We start from the raw sequence: 19,286 nt of genomic DNA on the forward strand, positions 1-19,286 counted from the left end.
GTGAACCAGGACTCATACCAGTTCTGTTGGGCTTCTCTATCCCTTTTCCTTTTTTCTAACCTTTCTCGTAATTTTGTCATGGTATCTCTCACTATTCCCGTGTGATCAGCATAGAAACAGCATTCCTCTCCTAGAGTTGCACAGAGCCCCCCTTGCTGTAGGAATAAGAGATCCATCCCTCTCCAGTTTTGTAGCACTACTTCTGATAGTGAGGTTAAAGATTTTTCTAATGCTGTTATTGATTTTTTCAATTCTTTCTAAATCTTCATCTATAGCAGCCCTTAAGGAGTTAAATCCTTGTTTCTGTTGGATGAGTGAGGTGATTCCTGTCCCTGCTCCTACTGCCCCAATACCTAACAGTGTGGCTATTGTGATCGCAGTTATGGGTTCTCTTTTCACTCTTTTTTGTGTGTCAATATCGTAATAGTCATAAATTACACCTTCTTGGTGATACAATATTCTCGGGATAATAGTGACTAGTATACAGTATTCACGAGAAGCATCAAACACATTTAGAGATACACACGGAGTAAGTCCCGTTTTTGAACATATCCATCGAGCCCCTTCCTGGGAAATAATCCATTTTCCAGCAGTTTTGTTGATGCTGGTATTAATAGAACTACACAGTGTTTGTTTTGCCCTAGGTACTGTACCTATACAGGCCCCTATTCCAGTAACATGTTGCATGGTTATTCCCTCTTTCCTATTTCCCCAAGAGCATTGGGAAGGTGCTGCTTCTGAGCTCAAGTTATATGTGTCATTAATTCCAATTGCCTCATAAAAAGGTGGATTGACATCATAACAAAGCCAACAACCCTCTGTTAAGTTTGGTTTGGTATGATTTAAAGTTTGGTAGGTAGCTTGTATTATTTCCCATAGAGGATCTGATGGATTACTTTTCCTTGGGGTTCCTCCCCATAGAGGATCTGACTGATTTCTTTCTGTCAGGGTTTCTTCGGTAATATTATTTCTTCCTATGGTTACATCATGGGTTGGGGGTAGTATTTTGGGTTCCTTAACTACTGAATTAGGACCTACAGCCTGCAGATGTTTTATCTTTTCCTTTTTGATAACAGTAAGTATTCCCCTGTCGCTTCCCTGTTCCCAAAATCTTACTCCCCAGGTCTTACCGATTTCCCATCCATCATGTTGGGGTTGCAATATTTGAATCATTAGGTACTTACAATTACCAAGAGTAGCCAAACCTCCTTCAAATCCATAAGTAGGCTTTTTGCATTTCGTGGGTCCCCTGTCAACTTTAAGATATGGGTCAGAAGTTTGGACTTTCCAACCTCCTGTTGTTATAGTTTCGCATCCCCAATAAGCACAATAATATTCCCCCGGATAGTTGCAATAACTTTTTCTTGGGTTAGAACTGGGGCACCAATAGGTGGCTTTTGCATTTCCTTCATCTGGTGTTTGTTGACATATATAATGATCTCCTATTAAGGTTTCAAATAATTTACAATTGGTAATAATAAATGTGGGTGCCCCTGCGGTAATGGTAGTATCAAGAATTTTCTGATCATCCCATCTACTAAACGTCCACTTATATGGTTGATGAGGATTTTCGTTCCCACAGGCAGATTCCGTCAGCATTGATAGCAGACTCATTATCCATATACTTAGATTTAAGATTGAGAAAAGTGGTGTGGCCTTGCTCTTCCTATAAATATTTCTACATGTTTGACATTTAATTTGGTTTTCAGTTCTACTCCCTGAGGGAGATGAGGAACTTCGGGGCAGCCCTGAGGTCATTGGGTCTGGGAGTTGTGAGTCAAGGGACCTCATGTGCCAACTCTGGAGGTGGTTCATTAACCTCAATCCCCACAGCAGTACGCCTCTGCCTCTTCCTCTGCCTACTCTGTTGCTTAGAGCAGCGAAGTGTACTATCTTCTCGGCAGCAGTCGTATTCTTCAGGGGAACCTCCTTTGTCATATTTAGTCAACTTTGACTTACAGATCTCTCAACTCTTATTTTTCACCTCCCAGACTCTACACCTCACTCTGGTCACGACCCGTCTGAATTTTTCCAGTTGCTACTCCCACATGTAATGCTTGTTCAGTTAATTCCCGTTCGTGATTATAACATTCGTGGCAAATACCGCTAGGGGAATATCTATAGGGGCAATGGACCCACCACTTTTCTCTACAGAGTTTACACCTATAACATACAAAGGGATAACATATACAGTTAGGGTTGTTACAAAAGACAGTCTCACTCATCTGCTTTCCTTCGGAACGTAATTTTCAAGCTGTCAGGGTCTCTAATTGCCTCCCAATGTGAGCTCTGAATTGGTCCTTTGATTCTGCTTGCATGAGTCCATCCTCTTTCGGCAGTCCGGACTGCAGTCTCTGTAGTAAGCAAAACAAGAAACGGTCCCTCCCAACAGGCAGTTAGAGATGATTCTTTCCAAGTTTTGATCAGTACTTTATCTCCAGGTGTAATTTTGTGTATTGCAATATCTAAGGGTGGTCTCTGCACTATCAGTCCTTTCTTTATCAATTCTTGTCGTCTCTTCATGAGTTCGATGAGATATTCCTGTAAGAATTTTTCTTCTACCTTTGGGTGTTCAATCGGTATTTCTAGGTCATAGGGCATCCCATATAACATTTCAAAAGGAGAGACCCCAGTGTCTGCTCTGGGTTGTGTCCTTACATTTAATAAGGCTAATGGCAAACATTTTATCCAATTCATTTTAGTTTCAATGATCAATTTAGTCAAATGTTTTTTAATTTCCTCATTCATTCTTTCCACTTTTCCTGAACTCTGTGGATGCCATGGGGTATGATATTCCCATTTAGCTCCTAAGAGATCCAAGATCTCCTTGATAACCTTGGAGGTAAAATGGGGTCCCCGATCTGAATCAATTACTGCTATGTTTCCATACCGCGGTATGATGTTTTCCAGCAGTACTTTGACTACAGTTTTTGCAGTGGCTCGGGCTACCGGAAAGGCCTCCACAAAGTGGGTCAAATGGTCCACTAGTACTAGGAGATATTTGTATCTGCCCGCTTTGGGAAGTTCGGTAAAATCGATTTGTATTCTTTCAAATGGTCTCTTAGCTAGTTCGCATCCTCCTAGTACTCCTTCCCTGAGCTGATGCTTATTTACCTTTTGGCATGTTAAACATTCCCCAACGATTTTTTTGGCTATATCATATATTCCTATACACATATACTTAGTTCTGAATTGGTCTACCAATGCTTGTACTCCCCAATGAGTTTGCCTATGAAATTCTCTCATTATTCTCCATGCCGCCCCCTTTGGAATTACTTCTCTCCCATCAGGGAGACACCATTTCCCGTCCTTTTCAATAACTCCCGCTTGTTTGAGTTTTTCCTTTTCTTGAGTGGTAAAACTCACGGTACCATTGGCTTTTATTGGAGTCTGTGTCTGTTCCACTTCCTTTATGATTAGTAAGGCGGCTTTCTTTGCTTCTTCATCAGCTAAATTATTTCCCCTTATTTGTTTATTGATACCCCTCTGATGGCCTTTCACATGTACTACTGCAATTTGTTTGGGTCCTCTTAGAGCCTCTAGAGTTTGTTTTATCAAGGCCTCATGTACTAGGCCCTTCCCTTGAGAGTTTACTAACCCTCGTTCTTCCCAAATTTTGCCAAAGGTATGAACTACCCCGAATGCATATTTGGAATCTGTAAATATCGTCCCTTGTTTATTTTTCAATAACTGCAAAGCTCTTAATACCGCATATAATTCACAAGCTTGGGCTGACCACGTCGCCTCAAGGGGGCCAGATTCTTTCACCTCTAGGGTGGTCCCATCTATTATCGCATACCCTGATATTCGCTTCCCATTTACCACTCGTGATGACCCATCTACAAATAATTTCAACCCGTTCGGTAGTTCTTCTTCTTCTAAATCTTCTCTAATTTTGGTTTGGTGTTCTATTAATTGCACGCAATCATGAATTAGGTTCTCACTTGGTTCCCCATATAAGAATTGAGCTGGGTTTTGCAAGCTAGTTGTTTCAAGTTCCAACTTGGGGGAATGTATTAAAATACCCTCATATTTCAGCAGCCTGGCGTCAGTGATCCATTTGTCTGCCTTCTGCTGTAATACTCCCCGTATGTTATGAGGTGTATATACTTTCAATTCTCCCCCTAGAGTTACTTTCCTAGCTTCTTCAACTAAAAGGGCCGTGGCTACTATAGCTTGTAAGCAAGTAGGCCATCCCCTGCTAACCGGATCTAATAGTTTAGAAAAATAGCCTATGGGTTTCTTTCTTCCAGCCCACTCCTGGGTTAGTATCCCAAAGGCTGTTCCTCCCTCTGAATTCACAAACAAATAAAATGGTCGTTTACTATCAGGTAAACTTAACACCGGAGCATTTACAAGGTCAGCTTTGAGGTTTTCTAGACTCTGTTCGTCCTCTTGAGTCCATTTTATTAATCCTACTCCCACTAATTTCTGATACAAAAACTTCACTTTGCTGCTATAATTTTCAATCCATTGTCTACAGTACCCTAAAAGTCCTAACAATTGCCTTATCTGCCTCTTGTTTGTTGGTGCCTGGAGGGATAAAATACCGTTCACTCGTTCAGGGTCTAGTTTCTTAGTTCCCTTGCTCAGCCAGTGTCCTAAGTATTTTACTTCCTCTTCAGTAAACTGCAATTTAGACTTTGAAACTTTCAATCCCTTTAGGCTTAAGAAGTTCAATAATCTAATGCTCTCATTTCTAACAGCCTCCTGATCTTCCCCAGCTAACAACAGATCATCTACATACTGCACTAAAATCACTTCTGGGTTTAATTCAAAAGTGTCTAATACTTGTTCTAAAGCTTGCCCAAACAAATTTGGTGATTCTGTAAACCCCTGTGGGAGTACAGTCCATCTTAATTGTTGTTTCCTATGGGTTTCAGGATCTTCCCATTCAAAGGCAAAATAATCCCTACAGTTTTCCTTTAGAGGGCAAGCCCAAAATGAGTCCTTTAAGTCTATTACACTATACCATTTTAATTCGGGGGAAAGTTGACTCAGTAAAGTATATGGATTGGCTACCACTGGGAATCTAGTAATAGTCCTCTTATTTACTTCTCTTAAATCCTGTACTAAACGGTAGGACCCATCTGATTTCTTTATGGGCAGAATGGGGGTATTGTGTGGTGACATGCAAGGTTCTAATAATCCTTGCTGCAACAACCTTTCGATTACTGGTTGTAGTCCATGTCTGCCTTCTTGTGACATGGGATATTGTTTGACTCTAATTGGAACTTCTGGGTTCTTAATAGTGACTTCAAAGGGAGCAATGTCTAATCGTCCTACTGATTCCGGGGTAGACCATACTTCAGGATTGATTTTTGCTTCATCCTCCGTTGTCAAAACACACAATTTTACCGTTATTTCTTGGTTCTTTATCTCTAAGTTAATCCCTAATTCAATCATTAGATCTCTTCCTAATAAATTGTATTCTGCTTCAGGTACCAACAAAAAGGATCCTATTCCAAATTGAGATGGAGTTTCTATTTCCACTCCTTTTATTATTGGTACCTGAAACGGTTCCCCTTTTGCTCCTATCACTTGCAATTTCTCCGAAGACAGTGAGCATCCTCGGGGTACTCACTGGACAGTAGATCTTTCTGCCCCAGAGTCCACAAGGAACTCAACTTCTTGATGCTGGGGACCTAATTTTAATTTTATCAAGGGCTCTGTTTTCTTAGGGGTCCCCAGCAAATAGAGCCCCTGACCCCCCTAATCTTCTTTAAACATCCGTTCATCCTGTATACGCTTTCTACAGTTCCTCCTCAGGTGTCCTTTCTTTTGACAGTAGAAACACTCAACCTGTCTCAAATCCTTTGTGTCACCCTGGCTTCCTTGGGGTCTTTCCTTTGGCCCCTGGGCACTACATCCCCCCGTACGGGGTGCTACTCCTCTCTGTCCTTCTCGGACAGCTGCCACCAAAATCCTTGCTTGCCTTTTCTGGATCTCTTCCTCCCTTCTCACATACACTTTCTGAGCTTCTCTTAACAATTCATCTAATCCTCGCTCCTGCCAATCTTCCAACTTTTCCAGTTTCTTTCTAATATCTACCCATGATTTCGCCACAAACTGAGTTTTTAACAGGGCTTGCCCTACCGGAGTGGCAGGGTCCAGCCCGGAATAGAGCTGCAGATTCTTTCTCAGTCTCTCTAACCATTCAGTGGGGGTCTCATCTTTCTTTTGGTGTTCACTAAATGCTTTGTTAATATTCTGTCCTCGGGGAACAGATTCCTTAATGCCTTGAACAATTATAGTACGCAGATCCGCCATGTGAGTTCTATGTTCTGCATTCTGGTTATCCCAGTTCGGCCGCTGTAACGGCCATTTAATATCTGCGCCTGGTCCGTGTTGGTGCTGCTGATCCCAAACTCTCATTCCTGCTCTTCGAATCATTCCCCTTTCTTCTACTGTGAATAGTATGCCTAAAATTGCCTGCAACTCTTCCCAGGTATATACATTAGGACCCAAAAACTGGTCTAACCTTTCGGATACTCCCAAAGGGTCTTCTAAAAGGTTCCCTATCTATCTCCTTCTTAAATTCCCTTATATCTCCGGAGTTCAAAGGTACTGGCACAAATCCCATGCCAGGTTGTGGTCCTCCCATAGCTATTTCTCTTAAGGGGTATAGTCTTTCCTCTAACTGCTCTTTCCTCCTAGTCTGACTCCTCGTTATTCTCCGAGTCTCTTCAGGGGAACTAGGAGAGCCTAAGTCTGGGTCTGGGACTGTTGGGGGAGAGGAGGGAGGGGGGGTTGGGTCAGGCGTGGGTGTAGGGGGAACATAAGGGGGAGGAGGTGCAGGAAGTTCTTCGGGGTTTTTAGTTTTTTTCCTATGGTTCTTTTCACTTAGAGTAAACACGTGGACTCGGGTATCTAATCTTATCCATAAACTAGCATATTCACTCTCTTCTAAACTGAAGGGTTCCTTAGTATTTACATATATGTTTAGGGCCTGGCATATCCAATCCTCAAATGACCCAAAAACAGGCCAAAATACCCCATCTCCTTTGATTTGTTTACCACCCCACACCTGCATACAATAATGTATCATTTTTTTCTCTACTTTTGCCTTGTCTGGGCGGCCCGTCATCCCAATGGGCAATGATTAATCCTAGAGGGCTGTCTGGCGGTATGTCGGGTAACCTCACCTTGGGGCCCCTCATGGAGTCAGAAGGCTTGCTTTTCTTCTGCCCCATCTTCCGAAGTGCCTTCTCACACACACACACACGCGCCCCTCGTTCGTGGCTCACGCCCTCGCGGGCAATGAGAACCGCACTACAAGAGGGTCCGCACTCACTTCGCTCCTCTCGGGAGCGTCTCGTTCATGCGCACTTCGGGAAACCCACCCCGACCGAACGGGAACGCTTTTAATACTCACTTAACCTGGAGTCTTCGCCCGGATCTTTGTGCACAAAAATTACGGGGTACTGCAGTGTTCTTTTGCCTGCTTGCCAAATTTAGGGTTCGGAGGTAAGGGTCTTGGAAAGGATATCGTCCACTCCGGGGCCATCCAAAGATGGGGCGCCTCCCCAGAGTTTAGCTTCCGAACCAAGTTACCTTATCCGAGTCACAGCACCAAAATTGTTATGGGTGGCGACGACAAATTATACGCCAGCCTGTGGACAGTCCAATCAAAATTGATTGAAGCAAGCAGCAAACAGGCAAAACAGCGCTGGGCGGCCACGGAGTCTCTGCTCTACCAACAGGCGCGCACCCAACCCCTTTAGAGTCCCCTTTTTATAGCTCAGCTTGGTTGCTGAGCTAAAACCCAGAGTCCCGGCCCATGTGGCCTTGTTTAGCGTCTTCTGCGATTGCGCGCCTGGTTGCTAAGGGGGTCGTGGGATGAAAGTTGTAGTCTTCTTCTGTGTTTCTTGTCGTTTAGAGCATGCGTACCTTAAAATATTTCCTTATTAGGCATTGAAAGCCCCGCTATCCCGTTCACTTAGCAGGACCTTACAGTTACAAAGTTTCCAACTGCACCTGTTTGCAGGAGCTAACGCTGCCTTGCAAAAGCAAACCCACTGTGCAAGGCTTACAAAACCGGTTTGATTAACAAATACATAAGATGAATTAATACATAAGATGAATTTATCACATGATAAATTCATGGGAATGCAGGGATCCGCAGAGCGGTTGTGCCTGTGAGTAGGCTGCATAGGGATGGTGAAGAGCAGCAACAGCTTTCAGGACTGTCACCTTGTTTCTGGGAGATGTATCCCGATGTTTGCAATTTATGCTAGAAACATAAAAAAGTAAACCATAAAGCATGCTTATGGTCTGTGCAGAAGCGTCAGCTGACCTCGTGCTACCTGCACTCATTTTCCTAAGAGCCAGGGCTCCCGTGCTTCCCCCCCTGCCTTTGCCTTTTGCTCAAGCTGATGCAGAAGGGAAGCACTCGCAAAGCAGGGAAAGCACATGTGTGTCTCTCCTCCTTGCTAAGCTCAGACACCCCCCCCAGAGGGGACGGGCCGCTCTCTGACAAGATCTGCTTTCTTGTTCCTGCAGGGACATGCGCGCTTTGTTGGCGGAGCAAAACCAGAAGATGCAGCTTCTTCTGGAGGAGGTGGCTCAGCTGAGGGCGGAGATCAGCAGTGCCAAGAAGGTGAGCGTGCGTTTTGGGGAAGGAGGCTTGGCTGGGCAGAACCCCCGAGAAAGTACTCGGTGGGGTGGTTGGTGGGGCCGGACTGCTGAGTGCAGCAACCCAGCCTTTGCCCCAGGGGCTTTGCTGGGTGAGCTTCTGCGCTGCAGAGGCCCTTCTCCAGCCCCAGTCTAAGCGGGCCGCTTCAGGCAGCGGAGCACTCCCGACAGCCTCCCCTTGGCACACCATTGCCTCTGGCTGCTCTGGCCGGGCCCCTGAGGCACTGGTGAGACCCAGGCACGCTCACGGGGCCAGCCATCGCTTGCAGAGCCTGAGCCCACCTCCCGGCTGACCTGGAGAGCGTGGAGGCTGGGGATGAGGCTGTGGGGACCCTCGTCAACCCACCTCGGGGCCACGGCCACAGATACTGTTCCTCAGCCCTCGCGGCTCACGTCAGCAGCAGAGAGTCTCGCAGCTCCGTGGACAAGGCTTGCCTTGCATTTCTGACACTGACCCTTTGCCTCCGCGGGCGCTAGTAGCCACGCTGAACTGCCCGCTGATGCGGTCCTTTTCTGTGTTCCTTTATGGCAGCGTTCCCAGGAAGGTCAGGAAGTGAACCAGGCAGCGTCCAAGATGGCTTTGGAAGTCTATGTCGAGATGTCTGACTGGGCCCTGAAAAGCTCTGGTATGGACACAAGCAGCCCAGTCTCCTTGCCGTGCGCTTGTCTGTAGCGCTCCCCAGAGGAGCCTGTGCTCCAGGCGTTGCTCTCCAAAGTGGGGGAGCTTCAACGCTTCACGGGGACCAAGAGCAAGGCTGTGGCAGAGTGGCTCTCTCAGACTCCCTCCCAGTCCTGCCCTCGGCCTCCGCACGCGTGCCTCTGGTGCTGCCCTGGCACGCCTTCCCGTGCTGATGGAGGGGCTCTCTTCCTCCCCGCTGCATTTGAAAAGGGAATGGCTGGGCCGTCCTTTGCTGCCCACGCAGCAAACCCTCAGCTTCGGTCTGCTGTCATTCACACGGGCACCTGCTGTCTCCCAGACCGCTCAGACCTTCTCGTGGCGCTGTGAGAGAAGTCGTCACCAGGCACGTGGATGCCGTCATTCCCCTGCGCAGCTGGGCACCCCCGCCAGCGTGGTGACTGGCAGACGTGGAGCTGGCCGGCGGTGGCAGAAATAGTGTCTGAGCACCAAGTCCTCCTAGTCTGTGGCCTCTTGCAGTCATCTGCTCTCCCTTCCTTCCAGGTGCCACCATCGACATGCAGAGAACTTCCGAGACCTACAGCTGCAAAGAGAACTGGGGCTGCAGGGTTTTATGGTTCTTTCGCCCTGCCAACCCTCCTGATGCTATCTTGCAGGTATCGTAGCAGAAATCATCAGTGCTGGTTCCCTTCCTCCCTTCCTGCCTTCCTCCCTGTGAAGTTGGGGACCAACCTCAGGGGCTTTCCCCTCAGTCCAGTGGTACTGCTCAAGCCCACCGTGTTGATCAGGTTCCTGAAACCAAAGCTCAAGCACAGGGCTGGGCTTGCTAGAAAGAAATCAGTGGTTCCCCTCAGGAGGGGAACGGAGCTGAGCTGAGCTGAGCTGAACTGCTGCATCTCGCCCATAGCCCTCTGCCACAGCTGAGCGAAAGACCTTCTCCCTGGTGACCCCGTTTCCACACTCGTCCCTAACAGCACCTTTTCAGGGGTGGGAGGCGGGAGGTGGGGGGTGCCCTGCAGAGCCACTGGGCAGAGACGTGTTTCTGCTCGGCCCTGACTAGGGTGGTTTCCTAAGCGGTATTCTCCTCTGTGCCGTAATAGTGAGAGCCCCCTCTGTCAGGCAGGGAAGAAGGCCTCCTGCCTTTGTCCATTTCCTCACAGGCGCCTCACTTTTGAGCTGAAATAGACCCCGCAGACGCACGGGTGCCTAGGCTTCAAGCTACATGGGCAGCTGCGTTGGCCCCAACGCTCTCTCACCCTTCATCGCTCTCGCGTTCTGGTTGCAGCCGGATCTTTCCCCAGGAGACTGCTGGCCTTTCCAAGGGCCTCAGGGCCAGGTGGTCATCAGGTTGCCAGCACGAGTCCACCTGGCCGGCCGTCACGATGCAGCACATCTACAAAGACGTGTCTCCATCTGGGACCGTCGCCAGCGCCCCCAGAGACGTCGCTGTCTTTGTAAGTCTCTGCTGGGCGCTTCTGGTGGGGATCTGGCCCCGGGGGAAAGCCATGACAGGGTCTTGCTTGCTTTTGCGCATCCGCTGAGGTTTGTGTCCTGCTCTCTCCTGAGCACTGCAGTGCCCCAGCGGGATACTTCAAGGGCTCTAGAGGTTTCATCCCTCTTAAGACTTGTTCTGGCCAAGCACCTCGGGGTTCTTGACCAAAGCTCAAGGCAGAGACTGAGCTGCGCCCTAACCAGTGCTAGACTACTGCGAGAGCCCCAGGAGAGGCTGGGCAGATAACAGGGCTGATCCAGCGCGTACGGTCCCTCTTTGTCGGGACGAGTCTGAGCTGCTGTCCTTGTGCTTTGCCCCTGAGGGAGTGGATGCGGACGGAGAAGAGGAAACTCTCCTTGGGACGTTCACGTACAACGTGGCAAAAGAGGCCATTCAGACCTTCCCTCTGAAGGTAGGGTCCAGGCACGGGGACAAGAGCAAAACAGGCTGGCCTGCAAGTCCGTGGCAGGGAGAGAGTGAATGCTTTCTCCCTGGGCAGAGGGGCCCGGACCACCGCCGAGAGAGACCTGGCGGGGTTGGGAGGGCTGAGTAGCAGGCGGTGGTGGCAGCAGCAAAAGGATAGGAAGGGCAGGGCCAGGCCCGCGGGAGCACGAGTCCTGAGAGATCCCTGGCTGCACCCGCTGCCTTCAGCAGAGCCAGCTGCGCACGCGGCCACTCCACCCAAGCAACGGCTTTGTGCCGTGGAGAAACGGACGCCTGGCGGCGAAAGCCGTCGGGCAGCACCGTCGCTCCATCCTGTGGCCTGCTGGCAGGCTGGACAGTGTCCTCTCCTCCCAGCACAGCATGCCCCTTCTCTCCCGGTGCTCTCGCGCCTGCCAGGAGGAAAGCGGGCAGAGCAGACAGCGGGAGCTTGGTGGCCTTGCACGCCGGCTGCCCCCCGCATAGGAGCAGCACCTCCCCGGCCTCTCGGTCAGCACAGAGCAAGCGGCAGAGGGAAGGGAGACGCAGCCCCAGCCGGGCCGGCACGCAGAGGATGCCAGCCAGGTGCCTTCCCCCTCCCCGTCTCCCCAGCCTGCCCAGCAGCCCCGGTGCCAGCAGGGAGCCTCACATTTCCACAGCCGCTTCCAAGAGCTTCTTCCTGAGCAGGAGCAGGGCTGGCAGGGGGAGATACGTTGATTGCATTGTCGCTCTTAACGCCCCCGTTTCCTTTTCCCTCTCTTCTTCGCAGGACGCGCCGCTTCCCAGAGCCTTTTCATACATCAAACTTCTCGTGAAGAGCAACTGGGGAAACCCAGCGTACACCTGCATTTATCGAGTGCAGGTTCACGGGAAGATGGCAGCCGCAACCCGAGAAGAAAAAGCAGGACAAACGTAAAAAAACAGAAGGCAGACGGGGGCGGGGGGGAAATAAAACAAAGTAAGAAGATGTGGCAACTGAGATCGGTGTAGAAGGCCTGTCTCCAAAGTGGGGTGCGCAAGAAGGTCCCTTGGGGGGCGGGCGGGAGGGAGTGCGTGGAAAAGGTCAGAACTTGATTGTTTCCTAAAACAGAGGACGATATTGGGCATTCCCAAGATTTAACCCAGCGAGGAGGCTCCGCAAGGGGCACCAGCCTCGGGCAGGCAGAAGGACCCGGCTTCCGTTAAGAGCAGGGCAACTGCCACCCGCCCCCAGAGCCGGCTCTGCAGGAGCTCTCCCAGGAGCCCGCCCACCCTCCTCCGGGCTTCTCGGCCAATGGCGCCCGCCAGGCGGTGACAGGCAGGGCCCCCCGCCAGCCACTGCAGAGCCCTTCTCTGGCCCCGCCCCGCTGCCGTTGCAACTGGGCAGCCTGCAGGCGCGGGTTGCGGGCCGAGCCCCGAGCCTCGAGCCTCGAGCCTTGGTGTCGTCCCAAAAGGGGGTGTGGGTACGCGGTGTGCAATGAGCCAGTGTCACACACAGAGACGAGAGGTTGTGGATTACAAAGCTGTGCAAGTTTGGGTGCTAGGGGGTAACTCCACAAAGCTAGCACGCCGGGGGATTCTCCAGAGTTCCTTTCATCTACATTGTTATCACTTGGTGGGTTTCCTCAGACTGCCCTCTAATGCCCATCGGTTAGTAAGCTGCATATGGTTACAAAAGTTGCATGTGGTTACACAATCTTTATTCTTACTGGGCGTGCTCTGTGAGTAAGGGTCTCCGCCTGGGCCGGGGTCTCCTGCCCAGGGGGTGTCATTTTCAGCGTTACAATGAGGGTAGTTCGCTTACGGACGCACTTTAGCTCAAAATGCAGTATAAACCCGATAATGAGAATAGGTATAGCTGACATATTTTCCAGGATGTTCCTTCTTCAAGGATAGCCAGCTCCTGGTTAGAAGTTCTCTAACTCATGCCTTCTAACAACCTCAGGGACGGTCACCCTGGTCCTAGACATTGTGTACCTATTTGGTTTTCTTAGTGTGTGCGGCATCTAACTTGACTAAATTCTTCATCAATTTTTAACCCTCTACTTGCTTAGATAACATTGGGACAGCTCTTCGGGGCTCCCCGGGCCGGGGGTTGGGAGCTCCTCCCTCACTTTCCCGACAGCGGGGCCGGAGGAGCAGACGGAACAGTTGGGCCTAGCACCTTCGCGGCATCCGGGCTGTCGGTTTGTCGGTGAACCCATCGTTTCTGTAAAACGGGTGTGGGGAGCCTGTCTGACTGGCCTGTCGGAAAGCCCGTTCCTCAGCCCATGAGCGTCCCCCTTCTAGATCTCGCCGCTCTCTGTCGGGGGTCCTTTTGCGTCACGTTGATAAGTGTCGACGGGGAATTTTCGAGCGTTTTGCCCCGTGCTAGTCGGACCTCCCCGTGGCATTTGGACGACCCTGAGCTGTCGCTCCTTTTGACGGACCACCGTCTCTGGGGTTCCCAGAAAGGCTGTCCAGTTCTGCAGCCCTGGAGGTGTTCCCGTCGCGGGCTCCACCATCGAGCACTAAGGTTAGGCTCTTTGGTCCCCCAGGCGCTGCATCGTGCAACACTTTGGTTTTCCCTCCCGCTGTTGCTATTGGGGACGTCGTGTCCGGGGGTGTAGCGCCTTCTCCATTACGGACATCCCGGGCAGCCAGTCTCGCTGTCCACTCGGAAAGCTCGTCCAAAGGATTGCAGGGATGGGGAGGGTTAGCAGCCCGTGTTCCTGGCGGCTGTCTAACAGCATGTAGTGTTGGGAGGGCGTCGGGGTAGCGGGAGCATTCCCTGGGTGTTGTCGGAGGGTCCCAAGGGGTTCCTGAGAGGTGGGGCTGGTGGGTGGGCGTCCCAGGGTGCTATTGTGATGCCTTGAATGAAGGCTGGAGCCGAAAGACTCCATTGTATTTTGTAGCGCTTAATTTGTGCTTGCTTGAGCGACTTTGAACCTTTTGGTATGCAAGAAAACCTTGAGGTTTGTTAACAGTATGCACAAATGGATGGGAAGCCTTAAGTTCTGCTGAGCTTTGTGATTAAAACCTGCCAGGGCCAGCTAACTAGGAAGAAGAGATGAACCACCCCTGAGACGACCCGCACTGCGCGTTGCCTTGAGAGAGAGTTCAAGTAGCGGGCACCAAGAAAACGACCACCAGAGGGTTTCAAAGACCCCAAAAGACCACCGACCCATTTAATAGCGCATGCCCCAAAGGGCGGACACTATGTAAATAATGTCTGGGAAATAACATGAGTATGCGCAACAGTTTGGGGAAATGTAACGAATATGTGTATATCGGAACAATATAAGCTTTGCTTGCTGTAGGTAACGGTATGCACGCTAGGAGGAGCTATGCCCCGCGCATCCAGCGCTGCAATAACGAATGCCTGCTTTCTCAGACTCCAAACCTGAGTCTTAGAAAGTTTCTTCGACCGGCTTTTTCGGTAAGAAGATCAGCTCTGGGGCTCTGTCTGCTGGACCGCTCACACTGCCCACTGGAGACTGGAACAGCAATTCTCCTGGCAGAACCCTCATTTGTGATTGTTTTTCCTTGCAGTTCACGTACCCACGCATCTAGGACCAAAGTAGATTTTCCATCCCACTTCATATCCTCTGCGCGTTCACGCGGGTAAGACCCCACGGTACCCCGTGGTGCGTACCTTCTATCTCCTCTCTCTTCAGCAGAGGGACACTTATTCCTAATAGCTGAGGTATTGGTCCATACAGGTGGGAGGCAGAACTTATCCTCAAATTGCTGGAACTCTCGTCAGTTTCTTGGCTAAATATGTCTGGCAGTTCCTCCACAGCCAAGACGAGGGAGGAAGAGAGACTTTCTTTGTATCGCCAGAGTCAGCCAGCCAGTTCATCCACTGTTGGTCCCCTCTTCGTCTTTCCAGTCCGTTACTGCCAATGACTTGACAAATGACAATGGTGTGCTCCGTTTAAACGTCCACCACATGGGTCGCGTGCAGTGGTCTTCACCTGGATCTGTGGGTAACTGAACATTGTCTGGGTCATAATAAACCATCTGCCACACGGCTAATTCCCCGAGGTGCTGGATACCTTCCTCCATGGTAGTCCACTTGCTTGGATGACATATAACATCTTCCTTGAAAGGATACTTTTCCTTCACACCTCACAGAAGTCACCTCCAGACTGTTCTCCTGTTCTTCCTCCTGCTTCTTTTCCTCTTCCTCCTCTTTCACCATCTGTTTTTCCTCCTCCATGTTTTCTTCCGAATCCTCCTCTTTCTCCTTTTCCTCTTCTTCCCAGTCCTCCAGTTCTTCCTCCTGTTAGTCTTGTTTGTGGTTTTCCTCTTCCTATTTCCCTTTCCCCATGCTGTTTCTTCTCTTGTTTTCTCTCCCTCTCAACCTCTTCTTTCTCCTGTTCCTCCTGTTCCTACTCATCGTTCTCATTTCTCTCTTCCACAACTTTTTTCTCATCCTTTACCCTCTCCTGGGTTTTATCACCCTTTTTCTTTTCCTCTGATTGTTCCTCCACCCCCTGTTCCCGTTCCTTTTCCTCAGAATCACAGGATGGGTGAGGTTGGAATGGACCTCTGGAGATGGTCTGGTCCAGCCTCCACGCTCAAGCAGGGCCACCTCGAATAGGTTTCCCAAGACCATCTCCAGACACCTTTTGAATATCTCTGAGGGCGGAGAACCCACCACTTCCTTGGGTAAGCTGTGCCTGTTCTTAGTCACCCTCGCAGTGAAAAAGTGTTTCCTGACGTTCCAAGGGTACCTCCTGTCTTTCAGTTTGTGCCCGTTGCCTCTTTTCCTGTCACTGCGCACCACCGAAAAGAGGCTCCGTCCTCTTTGCATCCTCCCTTCAGGTATTTATAGACTTTAATAAGATCCCCCCTGAGCCTTCTCTTCTCTAGGCTAAGTTGTCTCAGCCTTTCCTCATATGCTGAGGTGTTCCAGTCCCTTCACCAACACTGCAGCCCTTTCTCGAACAATGTCCATGCCTCTCTTTTATTGGGGAGCCCAGAACTGGACGCAGCACTTCCAGCCGTGAGGTGTGGCCTCACCAGGGTGGAGTAGAGGGGAAGGACCACCTCCCTCAACCTGCTGGCCATACTGCCTAACGCAGCCGAGGATGTCATTTGCCTTTTTTTTGCAGGAAGGGCACATTGCTGGCTCATGGTCAACTTGGTGTCCACCAGGACCGCCCCCCCCCCCCAGGGCCTATTTGGCTGAGCTGCTTCCCAGCCAGCTGGTCCCCAGCATATATATTGGTGCATGGGGTTGTTTGTCGCCAGGTGCAGGACATATCACTTGTCCTTGTTGTAGCCTCATGAGGTTAGAGTCATCCAGAGGTCCCTCTGGATGGCAGCCTGATCAGCTGGCATATCAGCCACTCCTTCCAGTGCAAACTTGCTGAGGGTGCACTCTTCCCCACCATCCAAATCATTACTGAAAATGTTAAACAAGGCTGGACCCAGTATTGACCCCCCTGGGGCACGCTGCCAGTTACTGGCCTGCAGCTAGACACTGTGCTGCTGATCACCACCCTCCGGACCTGGCTGTTCAGCCAGTTTTCGATCCGCCCTGCTGTCTGCTCATCTCTCTGTACATCAACAGCTTCTCTAGGAGGAGGATCTTACGGGAGACAGTGTCAAAGGCCTTACTGAAGGCCAGGTAGACAGTACCCATGGCTCTCCCCTCATCTACCAGGCCAGTCATTGTGCTGTAGAAGTTCACCAAGTTGGCCAAGCATGACTTCCCCTTTGTTGCCAGGATTAGCTGCTCCGTCAGCTCCATCGAGGCCTGTAGTTCCCTGTGTCCTCCTTCTTGCTCTTCTGGAAGATGAGGGTGACCTTCCCAGTCTTTGGACACTTCTTGCACTTGCCATGACCAATCAAAGATTATAGAGAGCGGCTTCACAACAACGTCAGCCAGTTCCCTCAGCACTTGTGGCTACATCCCACCAGGGCCCACAGACTTATGTATGTCTAGTTTGCTTAAGTATTTTCTGAGCTGATCCTTTTCCCGCAAGGGTATGTCTTCCTTGCTCCAGACTTCCCCAGCCCCGTCTCTGGGACCTGGGATTCCTGAAGGCCAGTCTTGCTAGTAAAGACTGAGGCAAAGAAGGAATTCAGTACCTCAGCTTTTCCCATGTCCTGGGTAACCAACCCCCCGTGCCCCGCCCCCCGTCTCACTGAGCAATGGGTGCCCATGTTCCCGAGTCTGCCTTTTGCCTTCTACTTATAGAAACCCTGCTTGCTGTCTTCAATATCCCTGGCCAGGTGCAATTCCACTTGGGCTTCAGCTTTCCTAATTTTGTGAGGGACAATAAATGCTTTCACTCCTGGCAGTGAAGCTTGTCCTTCCAAAAAAGGACTAGTCAGTCATAGGACCGAGGCATAGACGTGGAGAGTCGCTTAAGTACGGGATCGGAATTAAAGCCAACTTTCAGTTAATGTTGCTGCTGTCGGTCTTTGCTTTCATTGCTTTCTCCACCACTCCCTCATGGTTGGGAGCTCTGAATCGTAATTTTTTTCAGCCTCTAACACATTTCCCCCCCCCCCCCCCAAAAAGGAGAGGCAGTGTCTAAAAGTTAATTAGTTTCCTCACAAATGCGTCGAGTAAATAAAATTGGAGTTGTGATGATTAAAACCACAAAAATGACCCCAGTCTTGCAGATCTGGACTATTTCTGAACAGCCGTTCATCACACGCAAAAGTCGTCGGGGTACGGATCACCCGCGCTTCGTGCTCCGACAAGACAAATTGCTGAGGCAGGGATGAGCTCTGAAAGAAAAAAAAAAAAAAAAAAAAAGATACAGGGTCACGGTTTTGTTTTGTTGTTGTTTGTTTTTAAAGAGTGCAATATTGACTGGTGCCAGCCTGCAGAGCTCTTCTGCTGCCTGACCTCTCCTTCTCTTTCATGGCTGTAATTGTCGTTTGGATAATGGTAGAAGAGCAATTAAGTTACTTGCCTCTGTGAATGTGCTGGTAATACCAGGAAGGCAAATGCTTGAACCAGTAGTGAATAACTTGCCTACAAGTCGAATTTCTGAAGGAAGAACAACGGCAGCACAGGAAGCAAATAGCAAGTGACCAAAAATGTGCGTGTGTCAAACGCATCAAAGCTTTATTGCCAAATGCTGTTTGGCAATATGTTCCAAACGGCTTTTTTTGGTAAGCGTCAATTTTCAGGAAGTTCAGGGTTCTGTGTGGCAAAATGTGTCCCTCTGCGTACGCATCCTACTACGTAAATAGCGTGGGTCAATGGCAAGTCCAGCGGCAGGGCTGTTGTTCCCTACTCTCGACGTTGCCGTAGTAGTGTTGCGGTATTGAGACCTTAACGGACGGGCTGAGGAGTGGAAGGAGAATGCCCGTTTTCTGTAAGGGCTCAGAAGGCCGACCCTTTTCTCTGCCTGCCGCTCCCCTGTGCGTGAGATGAAGCTGTTTTACTTTTCTCCCTTGTTCCTGGTCTAAATATTTCTGGAGCTGCTGCTGCTGTGGGTTTGCAATTTGTGTTGCTGCATTTTTGTAGCGTTCTAGGGATGGGTCATTGTGATGGGTTGACCCTGGCTGGTTGCCAGGTGCCCACCAAAGCCGCTCTATCACTCCCCCTCCTCAACTGGACAGGGGAGAGAAAATATAACAAAGAGCTCGTGGGTCGAGATAAGGACAGGAGAGAGATCACTCACCACTTACCGTCACGGGCAAAACAGACTCAACTTGGGGAAAATTAACTCACTTTACTACAAATCAACCAGAGCAGAGTAATGAGAAATAAAACCAAATCTCAGAACACCTTCCCTCCACCCCTCCCTTCTTCCCGGGCACAACTTCACTCCCGGCTTCTCTACCAACCCCCCCCAGTGGCACAAGGGGAACGGGGATGGGGTTTACGGTCAGTTCATCACACGTTGTTTTCTGCCGCTTCATCCTCCTCAGGGGGAGGACTCATCACACTCTTCCCTGCTCCAGCGTGGGGTCCCACCCACAGGAGACAGTCCTCCACGAACTTCTCCAACGCGGGCCCTTCCCACGGGCTGCAGTTCTTCACGAACTGCTCCAGCGCAGGTCCTTTCCACGGTGTGCAGTCCTTCAGGAGCACACTGCTCCAGCGTGGGTCCCCCACGGGGTCACAAGTCCTGCCAGAAAACCTGCTCCGTGGGCTCCTCTCTCCACAGA

General features: G+C 50.1%; 1 protein-coding gene and 1 long non-coding RNA gene across 4 annotated transcripts in view; both read left to right on the forward strand.

Annotated features, from left to right (window-relative positions):
• The window catches only part of LOC115334751, a 29,954-nt gene that overhangs the window by 7,427 nt on the left and 3,241 nt on the right, over positions 1-19,286 (forward strand). The window lies entirely within an intron of this gene.
• Positions 8,457-12,486, forward strand: LOC115335313 (SUN domain-containing protein 5-like). Of its 3 annotated transcripts, none has more exons than XM_041119655.1 (6): positions 8,457-8,599; positions 9,167-9,260; positions 9,815-9,927; positions 10,557-10,725; positions 11,086-11,176; positions 11,981-12,486. In XM_041119655.1, exons 1-6 carry the CDS (start codon positions 8,507-8,509, stop codon positions 12,171-12,173), a joined length of 753 nt encoding a protein of 250 aa, XP_040975589.1. In that variant the 5' UTR covers positions 8,457-8,506; the 3' UTR covers positions 12,174-12,486. The 3 variants fall into 3 exon arrangements, with proteins under 3 accessions (XP_040975589.1, XP_029856653.2, XP_040975590.1); XM_030000793.2 differs by having other exon boundaries at positions 11,086-11,175; positions 11,953-12,269; XM_041119656.1 differs by lacking the exon at positions 9,167-9,260 and having other exon boundaries at positions 11,086-11,175; positions 11,953-12,286.

The sequence above is a fragment of the Aquila chrysaetos genome, chromosome 24, assembly GCF_900496995.4.
Source record: "Aquila chrysaetos chrysaetos chromosome 24, bAquChr1.4, whole genome shotgun sequence".
NCBI classification, from domain to species: Eukaryota; Metazoa; Chordata; class Aves; order Accipitriformes; family Accipitridae; genus Aquila; species Aquila chrysaetos.